Below are 23,566 nucleotides of genomic sequence, written 5' to 3' on the forward strand. Positions count from 1 at the left end.
GCCACCACCACGGCCAGTGCAGTGACTGGACCGCCTTTGTGGAGCTAATGAAGAATCGGACACTTACTGTCTGTCTTCATTCGCCACTCGCTTTTCTCTATACAATTCGATGCAGTTGCACAGGAATGAATGTGCGTTAAATACAAATCCACTGCAACAGTAAAGAGTCTTGTTAAAACACATTGCAACATTTTGAAGATTTTTGATGCATCAGAAATCCAGTGCACATCACATTTAGAAAACATGAATGTTAATAAGCACTGGTCTGACATTAGAATTTATACATTTTGATATTAGGCCTGTGCCACCATGCAGGCAGGGTTTTCGATGCCCTTTTTTCAGACAAGGTGAAGGTCAAGTCCAGGGGTGGAGAACCTTTCTCATTCGTAGGGCCACTTCAAATTCATCCGAGGGCTGTAAAAGTCCTCCGAGGGCCATACTATGAACACGAGCCATGATTTTCCCCTTCACTTTAGGCCTCTATTGAAGGCAATTGTCAAAAAGAGAAAAACACGCACATCCGTCTCAAAAAGATTGGGTGCAGGACTAGCAAAAATACCATGAAAACTGAAAGAAAAGTCCGCGACACCAAGCTCCAGTTGCTCTTATTTTACGTTTCGGGCAGCATGCCCTTCATCAGACAGTACAAACACATAACACACCCTGTTTAAATACCCATGATCCCACAGGTGGTTCAATATTATATATATATATCTATATTGAGGGCAGCCACTTTTTAAACAAACACCACCTTCTCTAGGTTCGCTGAATATAACTTAATTATATTGCAAATGCATTTTCTAAGATCCCTTTACAAAATATGTCATATTTCATGTGAAGCTGAATAACATTAAAATTATATCCGGGGCTGGATAACGCAAACGGCCCTTGAGACATCGGTTCCCCACCCCTGGTCTAGTCCTTGTATGAAGCCTGTAGCATGTTGAATAAAGGTTGTGTTTGCTGACCGCCTCAAAACCCTGCCCCATTAACAAGCCTGCAGACTATAATGATGATCACTTCTCATTAATGTGCTGCAAAATGCCAAGGTGGCAGCATCAGCAGTATCCAACCTTTTGAAGTGCACTACTATCAACCTTTAGAAGGTGTAAACATTGCATCTTTTTCTTTTCTAATTAATGTCGCGTGAAATCATCTGACTGCATTTAAATTGTGTATGAAAAATGAAAACACTTGAACATATACAAAAGCATTTCATCAGAGATTCTAGGAGTATTATCTTATCCAGTCTCTCTGATTTCATCAATTGAATTGACTGCTGCAATATGAATGTATATTATCATAAAAAAAAACATTGCTTCGCACTGCTACTCTTGTGCATCACTACAGTAGAGAACTAAGCCTAATATAATACTAGTTGTAAAAATGAAATGTGATTTTAAGATGCTAAATAGTCTTTGTGTTTGTCATATTCAGGTAAGCATGTGAATATTGCTAAATAGTTTCATGCACTGGTACACCTCTGCATAAACTCCAGATCAGTAGAAAAATGCAACTTGATTCTAAAATTCTGAATTTGTAAAATTGTGACTTTTTGAAAAATGTTAAATGGTCAAATTTTTTGTATCTTCCTTTCCAGGTCGTAGAAGACTGCTGTAGAGAAATACATTTAATATAATACTAGTTGTAAAAATGAAATGTGATTTTAAGATGATAAATGGTCGTTGTGTTTGACCATTTAAAATGCGTACCAGAATATGACAACTTTGTTGTTATTTTCCTTTCCAGGTCGCAGGAGACCTCGCGCCCGGCGGCCTCGCTCCCCCATCTTCGAGGAGAAGGAGATCCCGCCGCTGGAGCTCCCCAAGTCGTCGGACGACCTCCTCATCCCGCCGGCCCAGGTGCTCAACGCCTCCTCCGTCTACGAGGTGTTGCGCAACTTCAGCTCGGTGCTGCGCCTGTCGCCGTTCCGCTTCGAGGACTTCTGCGCGGCGCTGGCGGGCCAGGAGCAGTGCACGCTGGTGGCCGAGACGCACGTGGCCCTGCTGAAAGGTATACACATATTATTTATATATATATATAGTTTAAATGTTATTTACCGAGACGCACGTGGCCCTGCTGAAAGGTAGGAATCTGGGCCCCGTTTCTCGAAAGCATCGTTCCTAACCAGTTAGCAACTTGGAAATGGGAAATCCCAGGGGTTGTACAAAATAACTGAGACACCTGTCATTTTAATGTGGGAGGTTTCATGGCTCAAATGGACCAGCCTGTTGGCCAATCTTCATTAATGGCACATTGCACCAGTAAAGTGAAGCGTGAAGGTTCAATTAGCAGGGTAAGAGCACAATTTTGCTCAAAATTTTGCATTGCACACACCATTATGGGTGACAGAATTAAAAAAGGAGAAATTCTTGGTACGTGTGTAACTGTTGCATCTTTGACCGAGACAGCAAGTCTTTGTGATGGATCAAATTCCACAGTATCCAAGGTAATGTCTTCATACCACCAAGAAGGATGAACCACATCCAACAGGATTAACTGTGGATGGAAGAGGAATTAAATGACACTAAAATGACAGGTGTCTCAGTTATTTTGTACAACCCCTGTAGGCCTACATTGCAACCAAGTAAGTTGCTAACTTACTTAGCAACGACGCTGGTGAGAAATGCACCCTTGATGAAGACTGTGAAGTCGAAATGTAATCCAGCCATGATGAAATAATGAAAGACAACAAAAAGGATTTTAAGTGTGTGGACCTCTCACTCCGAAACTACAGTCAGCCTTTGTCTTGCACCTTTTCCTGGGATGTGCATAATCTTCACCGTAATTTTCGAAGTATTCATAATGACCGGGAAGATGACGCTTTACATATACGAGTCAATGACATTTCAATAGTAGCACACATCAGAGTGGTGCAACCACAGCTAATGCCAGTACTTTATGGATTAAGTAATTTTTGTTTTTGTTTTTAGTCTATTATTTCAGATTATCTTAGAAACATATTCATTGCAGTGCATGAATTACCTATTACTAATTATTAATGTATATGGGCATTAGGTGTGGTTGACGTCTGAGCCCAAAAAACATCGTTGACCCGTACACAAAGGTGGATCTTCTCCATGTCCACCATTTGAATTTCCAGTAATAAACATTTTAAGCTACAAAACGTACTGTATTTTGGTCAGACCAGTAAATGCTAATTTATTACATAAATATTTATTAAAAGATCAAAGTTGGGAGTGGGTGGCCCTGCCGTGGCCTAATGGTAGGGCACTGGGTAACTACGCCGGTGACTCGGGTTCGATTCCAGCCTGGGTCATTTGCCGATCGTACCCCGTGTCCCTCCCCCTACTTATTTCCTGTGCCTCCTCCACTGTCCTCAAAAAATAAAGGCAAAAAAACCTGAAAAAAATAAGAAAAGTTAGCAGCATACAAGTAGTTGCAATGCCTTCTCTGACCACAATCCTACTCTAAGGGTGCGTTACAATATGCGACCTTGGCTACTCCACTTGTCCCTGTTTCCTCGTACCAGGAAGTAATAGGTCATGATGACATCACTGACAACAGCATTATATTTCATAATCTTGCGAAAGCTCAATTGTAAAGTCATTTTCTCATTTGCAACCTGGATGGTGAATGAAGAATAGTCCCCCAAAAGTTGTTGTGGCAAGGCTGACAGTTGGGAAACTTTATCGGTTTCTCTACGGAGGATGGGCCAGGAAGCGGGACGAGGCCACAAGCACAAGTGGAGGAGGCAAGGTTGCATATTGTAACGCACGCTTATACTCTTCCCCTTTCCCATAGCCATCCTGCGTGAGGAGGACTCCTCCAACACCACCTTCGGGCCGGCCGACCTGAAGGACAGCGTCAACTCCACGCTCTACTTCATCGACGGCATGACGTGGCCGGAGGTGGTGCGTGCCTACTGCGAGAGCGACCCGGAGTACCACCACGTGCTGCCCGTGCAGGAGAGCGAGGAATACCCCTACGAGCCGCTCGAATCCAAGGTCTGGACTTGGATTGTGTTTTGTTTTCTTTCTTTCTTTCAAAAGTCTTTATGTCGTTTTTGAGAAATGGATGTGAACAATATTGCGTTAGTGCAGTCCAGTTTTCCTCCCCAACCACAATGCCAGCAGGACATCCACCACCCCCCTTTCCACCCTAGTGTGTGTGTGTGTGTGAGTGTGAGAGAGTGAGACAACCCCATGTGTGTTGCCCTGTATCTGCTATTTGTCTGTTGTCCGCTATTCTTTTTATTTCTTTTATGGTGTGTTCATTGTATAGAATTCGCCGTTCACTTGAATGTGGCTCCCCAACGTTTGCACGTCTGATATTTCTGAATAACAGACTTCATAAGTTATGAATTCATTATCAGACCGCTGCCAATAGCTACAGATTTTTAGCCGCCAAGTCCTGTTTCCTTTCACTCTGCAAGTAGTACAGCCACGTCTTTCTCAAAATCAGCTGATGGGTTCTAGATAGAACGACAAACCAAGTTTGGAATTATTTTGCGTCACGGAAGTTATTTTCATTTTCAACTTTTCATTACAGAAATAATCCTGTTTTCGTAATTGTGATGGGCAAATGAGTAATTGAAGTGCTGTTCCAGTTTGAAGTAAAACTTTCTGAATGTTTCAGGTGAAAGTGCAGTGTCCCTGCTTCAACTAACTAAATAACCTTTCACAATTTGTGTTTATGTTTTACAGGTGAAAGTGCTTCAGTTCCTGGTGGACCAGTTCCTGACCACCAACCTGGCGCGCGAGGAGCTGATGTCGGAGGGCGTGGTGCAGTACGACGACCACTGCCGCGTGTGCCATCGCCTGGGCGACCTGCTCTGCTGCGAGACCTGCTCGGCCGTCTACCACCTGGAGTGCGTCAAGCCCCCGCTGCAGGAGGTGCCCGAGGACGAGTGGCAGTGCGAGGTGTGCGAGGCGCACAAGGTGGCCGGCGTCAGCGACTGCATCACCGAGGCGCAGCAGAGCCGACCGTACATACGTCAAGAGCCCATAGGCTACGACCGCCACCGCAGGAAGTACTGGTTCCTGAACCGCCGCATCGTCGTGTAAGTATTCATAGTGATCACCAGAGGGGTTACTTGAGGCAAATGGTACTCGCTGTTACTCACGATGTAAAACATGTGAAAAGGAAGTTCTGGTTCCTGAACCGCCGCATCGTCGTGTAAGTATTCATAGTCAACAACTAGCAGTAGAGATGCACCGAAAATTCGGCCGCAGAAAAAATTCGTCTGAAAACCCAAAAATAATACACTTTTGGTTTTCGGACGAAACTCAATTGAGTGACCGAATCGGAGGCCAAATAGAAAATGATTTGAAAATGGGCAGTTACTAAGATAATTTCAGTTCTACTCTAACATTTGAAGACTTCAAATACACATTTATTTTCTTTCAAAATCATGTCAACAGATTTATTGTAACCCGTAATATATACAAATATTGAAAAATCTTACTTTTGATCACTTTTGACTGAATTGTAACATTCGGTTTCGGTATTCGGCCAAGAGATTAATTATTATTATATCGCCGAAACGCGGAGCGTCGGGGATGTAATGGTTTTGCGTGCGCCGCCGCCGCGTCCGCGTCCGCCGCCGCCGCCGCCGCCGCCGCCGCGTAAGGTCTTTCGTGTTAACGCGATAACTTTTGAACGGATGTTTGGATTTGTCCCAGATTTTTTGGGTGAATGCTCTAGGGCAGGTTCATGAACTGATTCGAGTTTGGAGGTCAACACTTTCAAGATGGCTGAATTCAAGATGGCCGAATTTTTGTTTGGTCCATAACTTCTGACCGGGTGGATGGATTTGTCCCAGATTTGGTGTGTGAATGCTCTAGGGTATGAACTGCTTCGAGTTGGGAGGTCAACACTTTCAAGATGGCTGGATTCAAGATGGCCGAATTTTTGTTTGGTCCATAACTTCTGACCGGGTGGATGGATTTGTCCCAGATTTGGTGTGTGAATGCTCTAGGGTAGGTTCATGAACTGATTCGAGTTTGGAGGTCAACACTTTCAAGATGGCTGAATTCAAGATGGCCGAATTATTCTTTGGCCCATAACTACTGACCGGGTGGATGGATTTGTCCCAGATTTTGTGTGTGAATGCTCTAGGGTAGGTTCATGAACTGATTCGAGTTTGGAAGACAACACTTTCAAAATGGCGGAATTTTCATTTGACCCATAACTTCTGACTGGGTGGATTGATTTGCCCGGTAACACCTTATTTTAATGGTTCACCATTTCAGTGAGTCTACCATATTAGGTACAGTGTAATAACCAATGTAACAATATTTAATACCATGTAATACTAGTGTAATACCAGTGTAACAATATGCAATATCAGGTACAGTGTAATAACGAGTGTAACAGTATGCAATACCATGTAATATAGTGTAATACCAGTGTAACAATATGCAATACCATGTAATACCACTTACGCACAAACACATGATGTAAGTAAAAAAATTACATTGTATTAAATATTGTTACACTGGTTATTACACTGTACCTAATGTGGTATATCCACTGAACCATTAAAACAGTATTACCATTTGCCCCATTTTTTGCTTCATTTTCACAATAGTCGTTTGGTTTTAAGCCTATGCACGTCATGTCACGTCTGTATGTATCATATACGTTTACGAAATGGTGGACGGGAGTGGTAGGAATGATGGGGGACTGGAAGCGTCGCGTTTCGGGGATATACCTTAAGCAGTCGAAGGCGACTGCACAGGCAGTCTAGTTCGGTTTCGGTTTCGGCCACAAATTTTCATTTCGGTGCACCTCTAACTAGCAGCTAGCCAGTTAGCTGCCAGTTAGTCTCATAGGACTCGATCGATGTTAATGAATTAGCTTGGAGATATAATTTGCACTGCCATACTCTGAGAACAGCAGGCAGTACAGGAGAAAGGTCAAACTTAATTATTTAACTTAACCCATTGATGCCTGATGTTGCGCTGCGCAACATTGGCCCTGGCGCCTGGAGCTGCATTACGCAACATTCAGGCTCATGAGATTTGAGACAAATTTATTGAAAATCTCTATTTGTTTGAGATGAATGAACACATTCTAATGAAACATGAGGGTCTTAGCGTTTAAATGCGACTTAGTGCATATTTTTATTTGCTTCAGAAGCTTAGATATATACTTTTTTACAGGCTGAGGGCAGCTTTTCTTGAAAAGGGCTCAGTCATTCAGCAACCTTTTTTGCAGGTGCCTTAGGCATCAATGGGTTAAGGGGGGCGTGTAAAATGAGCGTATTTCCAAAAATGGTACAGTATCACTTTAAAACCCCCCTATACTCTTATGAGTGGAGTACCATCAATAGCTGCGTAGACTTGCAGTACTTGGTTATAAATTGAGTCTTTCCTCTTAAGTTACCAGGTATCATATCATATGCCATGATGTGAAGATGAACCACATATTCACGCCACTGTTGAGTCATCTTTGATATAGATCCCAAAACGTAAACACCATATTCGAGTCTTGTGCACCACAGGTGAAAATCTCAACCGCATTTGTTACAAAGTGATTTCTCTGAACATGATCCCATTTCGCTCCAGTCGGTGTCAGATGTCATGGCCCTAACGAACCTGATAGGGTTCCCTACACGCTGAAGGAAAGGGGACTCTGTATGTGTTTCACTCTCGTCATTGAAGTAGGTCAGATGGAGCTGCATGACCTGACGTCCTACTGCCTGACGTGAGAGTGTTGGAGGAAGTAGTGTGGGCATTGCTGTAGAGCTGCACAACATCATTCTGGCGTTGTAGTGTAGTGAAAGAAAGCCGAAAGCCCAACTGGGAAACTCCAACTCCCATTGTCATTGTAACACAGCACTCCTCAGACATAAATTGCATTTATGCCTCACCCGTGCAAGGGGGCAGCCCCTCAATGGCGCCCCAAGGGAGCAGTGCGGCGGGACGGTACTATGCTCAGGGTACCTCAGTCATGGAGGAGGATGTGGGGAGAGCACTGGTTAATTACTCCCCCCATCAACCTGGCGGGATCGATAGTCGAACCGGCAACCTTTGGGCTGCAAGTCTGACGCTCTAACCGTTTCCCCATGACTCCCCTAGCCAACAGCTACGGCTACAAGAATTTACGGTGAAGGGGTTAATTCCTTACCTTTGCCTCAAGACCCAAACAAAGTCTCATCCCCACTTTTAACCCAAGATGTAAACATGAGGCACGTGTGCTGCAGTCCTGGCCAAACCCCAGATCTCACTTCCCCATTTAGAGGTGCTACTCTTATACTGTAGCTAACCACACATGGCTCAATTTAGACACACACACACACACACACACACACACACACACACACACACACACACACACACACACAGATAGAGAGAGAGCTCCACACGAGGTGCACCCTGGCTCCAGTGCACTGCACTCATGTTGTCACTGTAGAGGACCAGAGGAGATGAGTCACTGAAGATGAATAGTCAGGGGCATTGCATTACATTACATTATATTTAGCATACGCCTCTATCCTAAGTGACTTATTGCTTAGGAAAAGATACATAAATTGAGTGAGGAGAATGCAAAATATACAGGCATGCCATGGCTAAAGCAGGTGACTAGTTTTAGTGTGTTTACTTTTTGCTATCAACTTTTTTTATTGCTTTTATTGCTAATGCCCCCATTAGATAGAATAGCTCAGATCTCGGAAAGGGCTGAGCAGAAAAATGCAGCATCACCGGGTTCTGATGAGTCAAGGGTAGCGTGAGCAATACAACAGCACATTGAAATTGACAGAACTTCCCCTTTAAGGTGGTGTCTGGCCAGTATTGTAACATGGCAGATGGGCCTAAAGACACAGTGGCAGGCAGCAGTAAACTAAACATGGCAGACATCACGGGCCTGCTGTGCTGGGGTGCATTTCTTGAAAGCGTTTTTGTTAGCCAGTTAGCTACTTGGGTAGTTGCCAATGGGGAAATTGCATTGCAACCAACAAAGTAGCTACCGTAGTTAGCAGCTACTCTTTTGAGAAATGAACCCCTGTGCTGTGTTTGGAATGAGCCCCCAGGCCCCGTGGGGTTCTGTAAACTGGTCTCTGTGTTTGCCTGTGCCGGGCGGTCGCTGCATGCCTGCATTATGTACAGGGTGGCACTTCACTGGACATGCTGTCCATACGTACTGTGGCACCATTATAGAAGTTTAGACAACTATATATAGCTAGCGGCCTGCTGAGGTAGCTGAGGAAGGCACCGCTAAGGGTGTTCAACAAGTACAGCTAGCTCGCATGCTAATGAGAGCAGTGGGCTGTTTCACTACGCAGGCATGTTTTGCAGCTGCCTGAAGCATTGAATCATTAATTATTGCGTCTTGTCTGGTGCTATGTTGTAGGCTTAGCTACCTTTTTAGGCCTGAGCTAACCGGCCAATGGCCTTCTGATAATTAAAGTTTGATTCGGGGATTTGAATTTCATTGTGAGCTTCGATGTCCTCTTGTTGTCAAGGTGGTCGGGGGGTTCGTTGGGATCATAGAAACGACTATCATTATTGGAAAGATTATGTTGTGCTTGATTATACGTGTTCTTTAAACCAACCTTGAAAATAATGATGATTAAATAATTCATGTTGTTTCGGGGAACCTAGACAAGGTGAAAGGCGTTTGTTGTCAAGGTGGTTACCTTAAAGGTGTTTGTTGTAAAGGTGGTTGCCTCAACTCTAAAGTGCGGAGGGAAACCCTGCCCTGTCTCCTTTCTTTTCTCTCTTAGTTAATCAAAGTTATGTCATTTGAAGTTTCAAATGAAGATTAAACAAATAATCAACATGTCTTACCATCTGGTACTTCAACACACTGGCTTCCCTCTTATTTATTATTATTTATTATTATATGGTGTGACGTCATCGGTCGAATGCTCCATTCATTTCAACGGGGCTCCCCAACGTTCGCACGTCTGTTATTTTTCGATAACGGACGGGTTGGTCTATAACAGACCGCTGTCAATGGCAACAAGACTTTTCACTGCTAAAGCGACTTTTCAACTAGACTCTAATCAGCTGCTGTGATAGACAACACCTGGCTACCTAGCTGTTGCCTAGCGGTGTTCCACAACGGCACTGTTTTGTTTTTTGCGCAGCAACAATCTTTTGACATTAAAAACTATAATAGACATAACATTAAATAGGCCTAAAGAAATGTCCCCGCCATGTGTGAATCATTTAAGTATATCCATATAATAAGCGGGTTAACTTTCGGCGAGTCGGTCGCTTTGTGGAATAGCAGCACTTCAGAGAGAACACGACCCCTCCGCTCCGCGTCAGGGTCTAAAGATTCTCTCTGTCGTGCTGCTATTCCACGGTAGCGACCTTCTCGCCGAACGTTAACCCTTACTTATTTCTTTCTATGTTGTAGTGAGGAGGACGGTGAGCAGGAGGACAAGGCCATGTGGTACTACAGCACGCGGGCTTCGCTCTTATTAATTTCTTATTTATTATTATTTATTATTGTTTATTATCTATGTTGTAATGAGGAAGATGGTGAGCAGGAGGACAAGGCCATGTGGTACTACAGCACGCGGGCTTCGCTCTTATTTATTATTATTTATTTCAGGGTCCCCGCGGTGCATTAAAAAGTATTAAAAAGCATTAAATTTAGAACATATGATTTAAGGCCGTGAAAAGAATTAAATTTAGCTATTTTTTGAGGTGTGGCATTAAATATGAAAAATCCTGGCATTAAATTTCACCCAAACACAATGTAATAAAATATAGATGCCTGCACAGTCTTCCGTAAAAACATTGTTTCATAACTATAAGGCGGCAACAAGGTTTCGAGACTGTCAGTCATGTCTGGGGTAAACTAATGCACTCGATAGTGACAGGCCCGCCGGTGTAGCAGACCCTATCGTTCGGATCCCCCTACTGGATGATGGCGATGGCTGACTTAAAATCCCATCCACCACAGTGCGTGTGACTGACCGCAGTACAACTGAAAGTGAAACTTGTTAAATTTCATCAACCAATATGCAGCGTGGAAGCTATATCTGTGGTGCCAGTTTACTCGTCGAAAGCGTAAGTCTTAAAATGACTGCATTGTTTTCAAACTTTGTATCTCGTCATCTAGCCTGCTCGTGCTCTATAATGCTCCCTCTCCTGTTAGCCATGCCCTCTCGTTTAGGTTTGTGTTTGCTAAACGCATATAATTCCATGAATGCATTCCATGAATGCATGATGAATGCATTCATACAATATGCTACTTCAAAGTGTCCTCGAGCTTCGTGGCGTATTATTTGATGCTGTCAGATGCTAATGCAATCCGAAGTGAGCACGAGTGTTGTGAAGTTGCAAGCGGTGGAAATGCGTTTCACATGTAACATAAATCGGGCGAGTAACGGAGTGTTTTCTACGAGGCTAAATGTCGCAATGAGGATATGCGAGGATGTCCAAATCGGTAACCGCGTGGTGTTTGCATCGCTATTCCAGTCGCCGCGTGTCCGCGGTTAGGGAAATGTTTGTGGAATTCATATCAAGTTCCACTGCTGCTGTTTCTTTGCTCCCACTCTGAAGAACGACTTGCTAAACTGAAAGTAGAACGCCTACTACTGTCTCTATGATGGAGCAGGGGGGAACAAACAGAAGGAGCAGTCCAGAGCTGAGCAGTCGTTCTTTTTTAACCCTTTTGACGCCACAGGTGTTGTCTCTCCTAGACTAAGGTGCACTGTGCTCCAATATTTATCCATTATAAAAGATGAATTGTTGGTCCATTTTTAATTTTTATATTGAAGGTATTTCATGAAATGTCATCAAACTTTTCAAATATACACAATTTTGAAATTGTTTCAGTTTTGGATGACTTTTTGGTTAATGATGTTTTAATCTAATGGGTAGTGTGTGTGCGCGCCACCTCACTCTTTTGTTGTCATCTCTATCGTTAAATTAAGCACAAAAATGACTAGGGTATTAGAGTTTTGGCCCACCTATGCAGCAGCCAGATCAACTGAAAGAATATTTTAGCTCATGGAGTTACACAGATGCTGGCTACTTGATTTGAAATTATAATGAATTATCTAAGGAAGGGGCCGATTTCATGACAACTCCCACATCATACAGAAACCTCTTTGACAAGTCATGACAAACATCTGGTGCAGAAAGTGACTAGGGAGCAGGCAATGAGAATAAAATAACACAGTAAGCAGTGTGAATGTATGTATTACATTACATTATAGCAATGTAATAATAATAGCAATATTATACCATGTAACACACACAAAAGCACGCCCGTGCAGTGGTATTAATTTTACTGTTGGAGGTATTAAAAATGGTATTAAAAAGCATTAAATTGGGTGATGAAAAATGTGCAGATACCCTGATTATTAATTATTGTATTTCTGCCTTGTCTCTTCAGTGAGGAGGATGGTGAGCAGGAGGACAAGGCCATGTGGTACTACAGCACGCGGGCTTCCCTCTTATTTATTATTATTTATTATTAATTATTGTATTTCTGCCTTGTCTCTTCAGTGAGGAGGATGGCGAGCAGGAGGACAAGGCCATGTGGTACTACAGCACGCGTGTGCAGCTGGCGGAGCTGCTGGAGACGCTGGACGGGGCGTACTGGGAGAGCGACCTGCGGGCCGCCCTGGAGGAGCTCCGCGACGAGATCCACACGCACATGGACATCACCGAGGAGCTCACCAGCAAGGCCCGCGGCAACAACAAGGCCTACCTCACCGCCGCCAACGGTAAGGAGCACGCACGCACGCACGCACGCACGCACGCACGCACGCACGCACGCACGCACGCGCACACACACACACACACACACACACCAAAAGTTGTTTAACAGTCGTAAAAGTGCGTGCGTGTGAGAGAGAGAGAGAGAGCGATGTGAGAGAGATGTGTGAGAGAGAAACTGAAAGATCGTCGGGCAAAAAAAGTCTTAGATACCAGATCCCAACCTTTTCGTGATCATCATAGTATTCTTTTGTTACAAGTCTACCTATCAGGTGTTTGTTAGATGAAAGACATTGAAGCTGCAGGCAATACAATTTCATACAGGCATCAAATCCTGTTTATGCAGGCATCTTGGACATGCGTTCTGTCCCACTTCATTGAATAAAACTCTGACAGTCCTGAACTACGCCCTGAAGAAGGCCATAAGGCCCGAAACGTGTAGATATTGTAGCCAAATAGAAAGCATAACAAATTGCAACCTTGAGAGCCTCAGAACTTCTCTTCCTGGACAAAACTCTGACGGTGTTCTCACATTTCAATCCTAACAGGGCAGTTTTAAGTATAAGTATTTACTGTAGTCTTCCAAAAGAATCTTCGATGAAACTTGTTGCCATTGGTTTGTTCTCAAATGACATCGGCATCAAGTAGTGCTACAGATGGCATCGCTGTCTGCCTGTCTGCCTGTCTCTGTCTGTCTGTCTGCTGGATTGTCTCTGATTGGCTCCCTAGACAGTCCCAGACGTTATTCAAGCTAACGAGCGGCAACAATGACACTTGGAAGAAATTGCTCTCATCATGCGCAGCATAATGATTTTTTCCCTCCCGTCATCATCAACAGTCACACTTCATGTGCTGTGATATTCGAAATTTCTTATGCCATTGGTGAAGGATATTATGCATGATTGTGGGGCTGGAGACAGCCATCTCATTGTTGGCTGGTCATCTCTGGGGCGCAGAGGTGAGGGGTTGACCAGAAGAGGTTGTCACTCACGTCTAGAGCCTCCACTTCAGACTTGATTACAATGCCCCCCGTTGTTAATCAGTCTGGAAAGGAAGACTCTTCTGTCAGTGTGTCGTGTTTTGGTATTTTGCGGTGATATTTGCTACTGCCCTTGAACAGAGGAATGCAGCGCAGTGTTTCTCGCCTTCTGAAGGGTTTTTGTTATGTTTGGGTGTGTCTGTGTACATGTATTGAGTTGCCGGATCATTTCTCCTTTTTTCCCCCCGTCTGTGACTTAGTACAATCATATTTGTGTTTGTGAGTCCATGTCTGTGTCCCGTTTCCCCTCTCCTCTCTCCTCTCCTCTCCTCTCTCCTCTCCTCTCTGCTCTCCTCTCCTCTCTCCTCTCCTCTCTGCTCTCCTCTCTCCTCTCCTCTCCTCTCCACTCCTTTCTCATCTCCTTTCCTCTCCTCTCTTCTCCTTTCTCCTCTCCTCTCTTCTCCTTCTTCCTCTCCTCTCATCTCTTCTCCTTTCTCCTCTCCTCTCCTCTCCTCCCCTCCCCTCTGTTCTCTCTCCTCTCCTCTCCTCTCCTCTCTCCTCTCTCCGCTCGATGTGTTGAACAATCATCATCTTCCAATTTCCCTCTCTGTGTGTCGCATGATTACCTACCGCCCTCCCGCCAGCCTGTTGTAGCCCTCTTGCAGACAGTGGGGATGCAGTTGTTTGAAACACACACACACACACACACACACACACACACACACACACACACACACACACACACACACACACACACACACACACACACACACACACACACACACACACACACACAGGGAATGCAGTTGTTACACACACACACACACACATTGAGATAGAGAAAGAGACACAGAGAGACAATGATTTCCACACGCTCACAAAGAAGTCATCACACACCCTCAGTCATTAAACATTTGTGTGCATATCAGCTGCTCAACAGGGTCCTCTCTCTCTCGCGCGCGCGCTCGCTCCATGTTTCTTTCCCTCACTCTCTGTTTCTTTATCGCTGTTTCTCTCTCTCTCTCTCTCTCCCTCCCTCTCTCTCTCTCTCTCTCTCTCTCTCTCTCTCTCTCTCTCTCTTTCTCTCCCTCTCTCTTTCTCTCCCTCCCTCTTTCTCTCCCTCCCTCTTTCTCTCTCTCTCTCTCTCTCTCTCTCTCTCTCTCTCTCTCTCTCTCTCTCTCTCTCTCTCTCTCTCTCTCTCTCTCTCCCCCTCTCTCTCCTGTTTTGTTTGCTCTGGCCTTATCATTAACTTGGCTGCCTTTCCTTCCCGCCTCCCTGCTGCCACGCTCTGATAACCCCCACACCTCCTCTCCTAAGCCATCACACTCACCCTATATGGACACACACACACACACACACACACACACTAGGGGTGGGTATTGGCAAAGGGTTCACGATTCGATGCGCATCACGATACACATGCCACGATGTGATTCTATCACGATGCATTGCGATTCATGTACTACTGTGATGCATTGCGATATTTACTTCAGTAAATGTGTAAAATACAGCTTATTTGTCAGTTGCTGTGTAGCTTTCTTAAGTCAGTTCATTCTATTTAAGCATTCTATCATCTGGGAGAGAGCTTACATCACAACAGAAATATTACCTATTCTCTACTGAACAAAATAACCCGTGGCAAATCGAATTTTATTGTTATCAAATAATCAATTGTCATGAATCCATGCAGTATATTGAGAAAATAAGTATCACGATACCTTGTCATGAATCGATGCATTGTATCGTGAGAGTAAGTATCGCGATGCATCGATATGACGATTATTTTGCACACCCCTAACACACACACACACACACACACACACACACACACACATCACACATCACACATCACACATCACACATCACACATCACACACACACACACACACACACACACACACACACACACACACACACACACACACACACACACACACACACACACACACTCCACTGCTCTCTGTCCTCCCCTGCTGCATATACACCACTGTGTTGCCCTGTTATAGTGTTATGGACAGATAACCACCTCTGCAATGCATCCCCCCCCCCCTCTCTCTCTCTCTCTCTCTCTCTCTCTCTCTCTCTCTCTCTCTCTCTCTCTGTCTCTCCCTCTCTCCCTCTCCCTCTTCCTTCCTCTTCCTCTCTCCCTTCCTCTTCCTCTTCCTCTCTCCACCTCTCCCCCCGCTCCTCTCCTCTTCCTCTCCTCTTCCTCTCCTTACCTCTCTCCTCTCCCTCTCCCCCCCTCTCTCCTCTCCCCTCTCTCCTCTTCCTCTCCCTCTCTTTCTGTCCCTTTCTCCCTCTCTCCTCCTCTTTACTCACCCTGTAAGGCCATGGTAGCCCCCCCACCCCACCGCTCTCTACCACCACAATCAAACCATTTGTATACAGCAGTGGTTCTCAACCTCTTTTGAGCATACGCCCCCTTGACATCGTCATACGCCCCCTTGACATCATCATACGCCCCCTTGACATCATCATACGCCCCCTTGACATCATCATAAGCCTGCCAATGCCCAACACTGCACTCACCCTATACAGGGCCAAACTACCACCACCACCTCCACCACCTCCCCTCCCACCACCACCTCCACCACCTCCCCTCCCACCACCACCACCACCACCACCACCACCACCACCACCTTTGTGCTGCTAGATTGCCAGAGCTCAATTTCACTGTCATGGCCCCTTCAGTGGGCCACTGCTGTCCTGTTGTCATACCTCCAGTCCTTTGGTACAGTGGCCTGCTGGCCTGCTGTGACTGTAGATCTCCAGAACTCCATAGAGCTTGAAAGTGACGTCACTTCCCCCGATTTCATGGGACCTCTACGGTGTTTTTAGCCGAAAATGGTAGCATGTAATCCAATGGCGGTATTAAAATGACATTTTGATCCCCTTTGAACTGTGTCACGAGCTCCACATATGTCGTTTCTGATCATTTTTTGCACGGAACACCAAACGATTTAGAGAGGAGTGTTTCTTCACATTTTTCATGCAGACTGCCGTGGAACAAAATATTGAAACTTCTGCATGAATAATCTTTATCTAGCCTCCTGAACAGCATATTTGTAGCCCGGTGCATATACTGACTGAAATCGGAAGATAATTTCTCTCTAATAATAATAATAATAATAATAATAATAATAATTGTATTTGTATAGCACTGTGTCATACAAGGCATGTAACTCAAAGTGCTTAACAAATGGGAAAAAACATTGTTAGAGATAGATTTAAAAGGAGAGGAGAGATAGATTTAAAAGGAGAGGTATAGAGGAGAGGCAGAAAAAGCAGGAAGGCAGAGGAAGAAGAGATAGACAGAGAATGTAGAGTCATAAGGTCAACGTAGGTTAGGACCAGGATTCCCAGATGTGTAAGGTCCATAGTGGCTGGGCCCATCATAAGTCATAGATAGTCACACAGAGATTGGGCGCTCAGGTGCGGCCCCTGGTGGCATCAGGGGTGAGGAAAAACTCCCTTTCGCTTGATTCATAGTTTGTGAGGGGGAAAAAAAGCTCAGTGAGGTCTGAGAAAAAAGACCCCCTGTAGTCAGGAAGAAACCTCAGGCAGAGACCAGCGGCCACCTAGGGGAGCCCCCTGCCAGGGCTGGATTGCGAGTGGTAAGGGCGCTGCGGCGGCTGGGACACTATGACGTCTTGGCAGCTAGGAGTTGGCAAGGATGAAGAGGTGGGTCTTCAGCTGCTTCTTAAAGGAGTCGACGGAGGTGGCTGATCGGATCTCGATGGGGAGGGTGTTCCATCTCTTGGGCGCATAGCAGGCAAACGCGGCGTCGCCGATCTTCTTCTGCGGGGGGGTGGGGGTCCTTAGCAGCTTGGCATCAGTGGACCTGAGAGCTCGAGCAGGGGCATAAAAAGAGAGCATGTCTGAGATATAGCTAGGGGCAAGTCCATTTAATGCTTTAAATACTGTGAGCAGAATCTTAAAGTCGATTCTGTATGAGACAGGTAACCAGTGCAGGTCTGCCAAGACAGGAGAGATGTGCTCTCTCATTCTGGTTCTTGTTAGGATTCTTGCCGCAGAATTTTGAATGAGTTGCAATTTGTCAATTAATTTTTTTGGGAGACCAGAGAAAAGAGCATTGCAGTAGTCTATCCTACTGGTGACAAAGGCATGAATAAGTTTCTCAGCGTCTTGTCGGGGGGCCAAGCCGCGCACTTTGTTGACATTTCTAAGATGGAAAAAAGCAGATTTTGTTATCTTGTTGATGTGAGGCTCAAAGCTCAAATCCGAGTCTATGACCACACCTAGGCTAGTAACCTTATCTTTAATGTGTATGCTTAGGTCACCTAGGCTTGAGTGGAGTTTTGCACGTTTTTTCTTAGGCCCAATGAGCAACACTTCAGTTTTATCTTCATTTAATTTTAGGAAGTTACTGTTCATCCAATCTGTAATGGCAGACATGCATTTAGTCAAGGCATGAATGGCAGTGGTTTGGCTAGGCTCGACAGAGATATATAGTTGAGTGTCATCGGCATAGCTATGAAAATCAACATTGTGCTCTCTGATGATGGAGCCCAGGGGCAACATATAGAGAGAGAAGAGGAGAGGGCCCAAGCAACTACCCTGAGCAACTCCAAAAGGCACATCATACTTGTTGGAGACGTATTCTCCGATGGTGACAAAAAACTGTCTTCCTGTAATATATGTTTTGAACCACTCTAAGACGTGACCGGACAAGCCTACCCAAGATTCAAGGCGGTCAATTAGTATGTTGTGGTCTATCGTGTCAAAGGCGGCACTGAGGTCGAGGAGGATAAGTGCTGAAACTTTGTTTGCGGCAGTGTTGAGCCTAAGATCACTTATTATTTTGGTTAGTGCTGTTTCGGTGCTATGGTTGGCTCTAAAGCCTGATTGGAATTTTTCCAAGATATCATTCCCAGCCAGATGTTGATTAAGCTGTTTAAATACAACTTTTTCTAGTACCTTGCTTATAAAGGGGAGGTTTGATATAGGTCGGTAGTTGTTTAAAGAATTCTGATCTAAATTTGTCTTTTTTAGGAGTGGCTTTACCATGGCTGTTTTGAATGAGCTTGGAAAAATGCCTGTAAGCATAGAGGTGTTAACAATTTGCAGTAAAGGTGCTGCTAAGCAACCAAGTACGTTTTTTAGCAGATATGTGGGGATCGCGTCAAGGCTGCAGGTAGACTGCTTACTTTCCCTGACTATTTTACAGAGGTCGTCCTCTGTAATTGGACAAAACTTTTGGAAGCTCTCAGGTCTCCTAGGGGGGTTTAACCCTCCCCTCGGTGTATCGCCTGAGTGGGCGACAGAGGTTGCTGCGTTTCCACCTTGGATGCCTTCTCTAATGTCGGCAATCTTTTTATTAAAAAATCTAGCAAATTCCTCGCACTTGGCATGTGATGCTGCATTTAGATTGTTATTGCTATGTGTTGGATTAAGCAGGTGGTCAATAGTGGAAAAAAGAACTTTCGCATTATGCTGGTTGTCTGTTATGATTTTGGAAAAATATGCTTTTCTCTCTGAGCGTACCGCATTGTTGTAGGAGGAGATCTCATCCCTAAGGGATTGTCTGTGGACTTCTAATTTAGTTTTCCTCCAAAGACGCTCGTTTACTCTGCATTTTCTTTTTAAGGCTCTAAGTGAGTCATTCATCCAAGGTGAATACCTAGCTCTGGTTCTTGTCGTCGTTCTAATTGGAGCTATGTTATCTAGAATTCCTCTTAAGTTGTTGTTGAAGCTATCAACCATTTCATCAGGTGTGCAGTGACCATTTAGTAGGTCACCTGATTTGATGAGGTCTGAAATCTTAAGCTCAGCAGAGGCATTAATGCGTCGTCTGTGAATGACATTGTTGGGTGTGCTAATTTGTGTTGAAATGTCAAAATCAAAAAACACACAGTGGTGGTCGGAGAGGCCGACGTCCGTGACCGATATATTGTTGATGTCAAGTGCATGTGAAATAACAAGGTCAAGTGTGTTGCCTTTTCGATGGGTAGGCTGTTCTGTAACATTCTGGACGACACCGAATCCATTTAATGTGTCTAAGAAAGACTTGGCTATTGCGTCATCTGATTTATTTACGTGGATATTAAAGTCGCCAGCAATTATTGCTTTGTCATAGTTAGTAAGTACGTCCGACATGAAGGTGGAGAAATCAGATAGAAATGACGAAGAGAATTTCGGTGGACGGTACAGAACAATAATGATCAGTTTGAGGTTTGCTTGGACCCTCATTGCCAAGTATTCAAATGAAGAGAAAGAGCCCAGATTCATCTTAGTACAATTAAATTTGTTGGAGAAAAGTATGGCTACGCCTCCGCCTCGTTTCTTTGGTCTCGGGGCGTGAAGGAATTTGTAATCGGAAGGGCAAGCCTCAATAAAAGTAGCAGCCCCGTCGTCTTTAAGCCATGTTTCGGTAAGGAACATAAAGCTTATGTTTTTGTCCGAGACCAGCTGGTTTACTACGAAGCTTTTGTTGGTCAAGGACTGCACGTTAAGTAATGCAGCATTAACATTCAAAGTAGTAGAGCTATTGTTTATGCGTTCAGGTGCAATCGTAATTAGGTTATTGTGTACACAACCAGAGGGTCTATATCTGCGAGCTTTCCTACGGGTAGTGACCATGTTGTTAGATGGTCAGCTTTAGGTCCCGTGAAATGCAGAACTAAGGGGCAGAACTTTCAAGCCGTCTCTTTGCTTTGTGGTAATGGTTAAACTGCAGTGGTGGTGGTGGTGGTTGGAGTTAATTGTCTTGGGCTTGTGAAGGGAAATTATACTGGTTGATGCATGTTTGTATTTCTCTAAACTGCTTGAACTCACAGAGGTGTGCCTGATTTGGTGGATGATTGGTAATTTTTTTTAGGAGATGGGGAGGGTGAGCGGAAATAGAGAGAGGGCAGAGGGGTGTTGAGGTTTGGAGCTTCGTGTGTATGTGAGGGGTCGTTGTTATGGATCAGGTTGGTGTGTGGTTGATGTTATGGCTCAGTCCCAGGTTCCCTTGTGTCCTGCCTGCTGCCTTCCCTCCCCGTGTGCGTGTGCGTGTGTGTGTGTGCGCGTGTGCGTGCGTGCGCGTGTGTGCGCGTGTGCGTGTGCGTGTGCGTCTGTGTGTGTGTCTGTGTCTGTGTCTGTGTCTGTGTCTGTGTCTGTGTGTGTGTGTGTGTGTGTGTGTGTGTGTGTGTGTGTGTGTGTTGCCTGCTGCCTTCCCACTGGCCTGTGCCAAGTAGGAGCTGCGGCAGAGGGCCAAGGCTGCCCCATAAGGGGTGGCATTGTGCTGCCAGAGATGCCAAGAGGGCACTGGGTGCAGCTAGCTAGCAATGGGGGCCGCACCTGAATAACCCTCCACCCCCCCCCCCCCACACACACACACACACACACACACACACACACACACACGAACATGCACGCACAAACACGCACGCACACACACGAACACGCACACTCGCGCACGAACACACCACACACCACACACCACACACACACACACACACACACACACACACACACACACACACACACACACACCCCTTCTCTTTAGAGATGCTAACAGCAGGGGCTTTCTGAGACTACTAGTCATCCAGGCCCTAGTTGCTGCTCAGCTCCATGGGTCATTAGTTACGCCTGGCTTTGATGTGCACTACTGAACGCAGAGCACTATACTGCCCTACAAAGGCAAAGTGCAGCAAGTACTACAACATTGAAACTGTGAAAATGCCTTCGAAATGACTTGGTATTAGGTTTGATATGGTTGGATATCGCAATACCTCTGAAATGGGACACATTTGGACCACAAGGCTTTGTCACAAGATGTAGTGAAGACAATTTCTGTCTAAACTCAATTTTGGCAAAATATGCAGTTGCTGCACTTTGCCTTTTTAGGGCAGTACACCGGTCACAGAGATAGGGGGGTTGTCTTGCCCAGACCTGGACTTTGTCCAAAACGCTGTCATGTATGTATACTGTGTAATGTATGCTTGGTGGATGTGCGAGCGCTAGTCTAACATCACTTTCTGTGGTTGCACTTGATGTGTAAAAATAACCCTGAAGATGGGGGGGCCTATAGCAAGACCTGCACCAGAGATTCTTTAAGTATAGAGATATGCCATTGTAATAGGTTGCTATGGGCACCTAACATGACCAGTTGAATAGAACAGCCCTTAGATCTGCCTAGGTCTGCCTAAAGGGGGATTTCCCCCCCTCCCCCTTGCAATAATAGAACCCGGAAACAATGGGCCAATGGAACCTCTCTCTCTCTGCTCTCTCTGCCTGCACTGCTGCTACTACTACTGACCACTACTATCATAGACGAGGACAAGACTCCAATTCAGAAAATCCAAACACTTTCCATGGAATTGCCTTGCTTGTGCACTATAATTTCAAACGTTTAAAAAATTACTGACTCTGTTATTGACCTTACTTTGCTATTGTGTTTGACTTTTTTTTGTACTTTTAAAAAAAACGTTTACAGAAGAGATTCTGGACCGTCTGAAGGCCCGGCATGAGGAGGAGGAGAGGAGGCGAAATGCTGCACAGGAGGAGCGCTGCAAGAAGGAGCAGGAGGAGATGGAGATGGAGGAGGAGAAACCTGAGCAGCCAGAGGAGGAGCAGCAGGAGGAGGAGGAGGTGAAGAAGGAGGAGAAGAGCACTGAAGAGGAGTCCTCAGCAGCAGGTAATGATGTATTTATAGTTTAGTATTTAAAGTTAAGTTTTATAACTTATTTAAGTATAGTTCATAATGCAGTGCTGCATGGTAACAAAGCATCACAGCTATATATGTATATTTACCCCTTAAGACACTGCCATTCGGGTAACAGCTAATCTATAAAAGGCAATGACAAAGTTGTTTTTCTAGTCACTGTTACAATGTTCCAGTGTTGGAAGTAGTCTACACTTTAAGTGTGGCCAGTCACCCTTCAAATAACAACTATTGTTTTTCAGGTGTTGGAAAGTGTGCTTCAAATATGTTTGGTGTGTAATGTAAATGCCTTTTGCATTTTGAGGTGATTGAGTCTCGTTATCCTTGCAATAAGGATTTTTATTTTTATATTTTATCTGACTGGGGCAAACAGTTGCAAGCTTCCCATGGGACTTGAAAAAACTTGGTGTGACTCATTTAAGAATGATTCGTTATTAAACCTCGAATCACACACCATACTCACACAGTAGACTTCCAATTTTGAATGTGTGTCTTGATGTGGTTCATGTAAGTCCCACAAGCCCCTGGTTTTCGCCAAAGAAAGTGGATGTAACCAAGAAGCGTCATTTTGTTTCCTTTCCGGTATCCACTTTATGTCGGGTGAACGCCCCTTTAGGAGACCTTCGGTTAGGAGACCTTCGGAGTCCTGAGGTTGAGAATCAATGAAGTCCCCTTAGCGCTGTAGATGGCGGTAGCGCACGTCTTGCGCAAACACCTCAAAAAGAGAAGAAGAAGTAGTTTAGTGTGCGTGGGCGTGGTTTGCGATATCTTTGTTTGATTCAGTATTTTTGTTTTCGCCATCTGGTGTGAATCACGTGTGAATCGTTCCTCTGTAGCAGCAGTCTTGCCCCCTGCTGGCCCGGAGTCCAACAACAGCAGTGGCAGCGGCAGCGTTCTGGAGGCCCCAAAGCCCGAGCCCTCCCCTGTCCCTGTGGCTCCCGCTGCAGAGGCACCCCCCCTCCCGTCCACACTGCCCCCACGCAGTCCTGCTGCAGACGCAGGTGCCCCCCCTGCTGCAGACGCAGGCGCCCCCCCTACTGCTGAAGGGCCTCAGGGGACAGGAGAGACGGGCAACAATGGCCCTGAGAGCACAGAAGAACCAGGGCCAGAACCAGAACCAGCCGCAGGTACTAGATCCTGTTTGGGTGCATTCAGGCCGACTGAGAACCATGCCGGGGCCCGTTCCCGCACCTAATCGCGAACCAGCCGTCTTGTTCACGCCACAAATATTAGCGTTCGTGAACCGGGAAGTTGGTTGGCAATGCAAAG

General features: G+C 45.2%; 1 protein-coding gene across 1 annotated transcript in view; it reads left to right on the forward strand.

Moving 5' to 3' along the window:
* bptf (bromodomain PHD finger transcription factor) overlaps positions 1 to 23,566 on the forward strand; it is a 110,741-nt gene that overhangs the window by 4,985 nt on the left and 82,190 nt on the right. The window contains exons 2-7 of the mRNA XM_063196175.1: positions 1,750 to 2,013; positions 3,766 to 3,968; positions 4,668 to 5,023; positions 12,438 to 12,658; positions 22,070 to 22,270; positions 23,134 to 23,424. Of these exons, the coding sequence (XP_063052245.1) occupies positions 1,750 to 2,013; positions 3,766 to 3,968; positions 4,668 to 5,023; positions 12,438 to 12,658; positions 22,070 to 22,270; positions 23,134 to 23,424 (1,536 nt within the window). The remainder of the gene's footprint in view (positions 1 to 1,749; positions 2,014 to 3,765; positions 3,969 to 4,667; positions 5,024 to 12,437; positions 12,659 to 22,069; positions 22,271 to 23,133; positions 23,425 to 23,566) is intronic.

This window comes from Engraulis encrasicolus, chromosome 1 (assembly GCF_034702125.1).
Source record: "Engraulis encrasicolus isolate BLACKSEA-1 chromosome 1, IST_EnEncr_1.0, whole genome shotgun sequence".
In the NCBI taxonomy this organism is placed as follows: domain Eukaryota; kingdom Metazoa; phylum Chordata; class Actinopteri; order Clupeiformes; family Engraulidae; genus Engraulis; species Engraulis encrasicolus.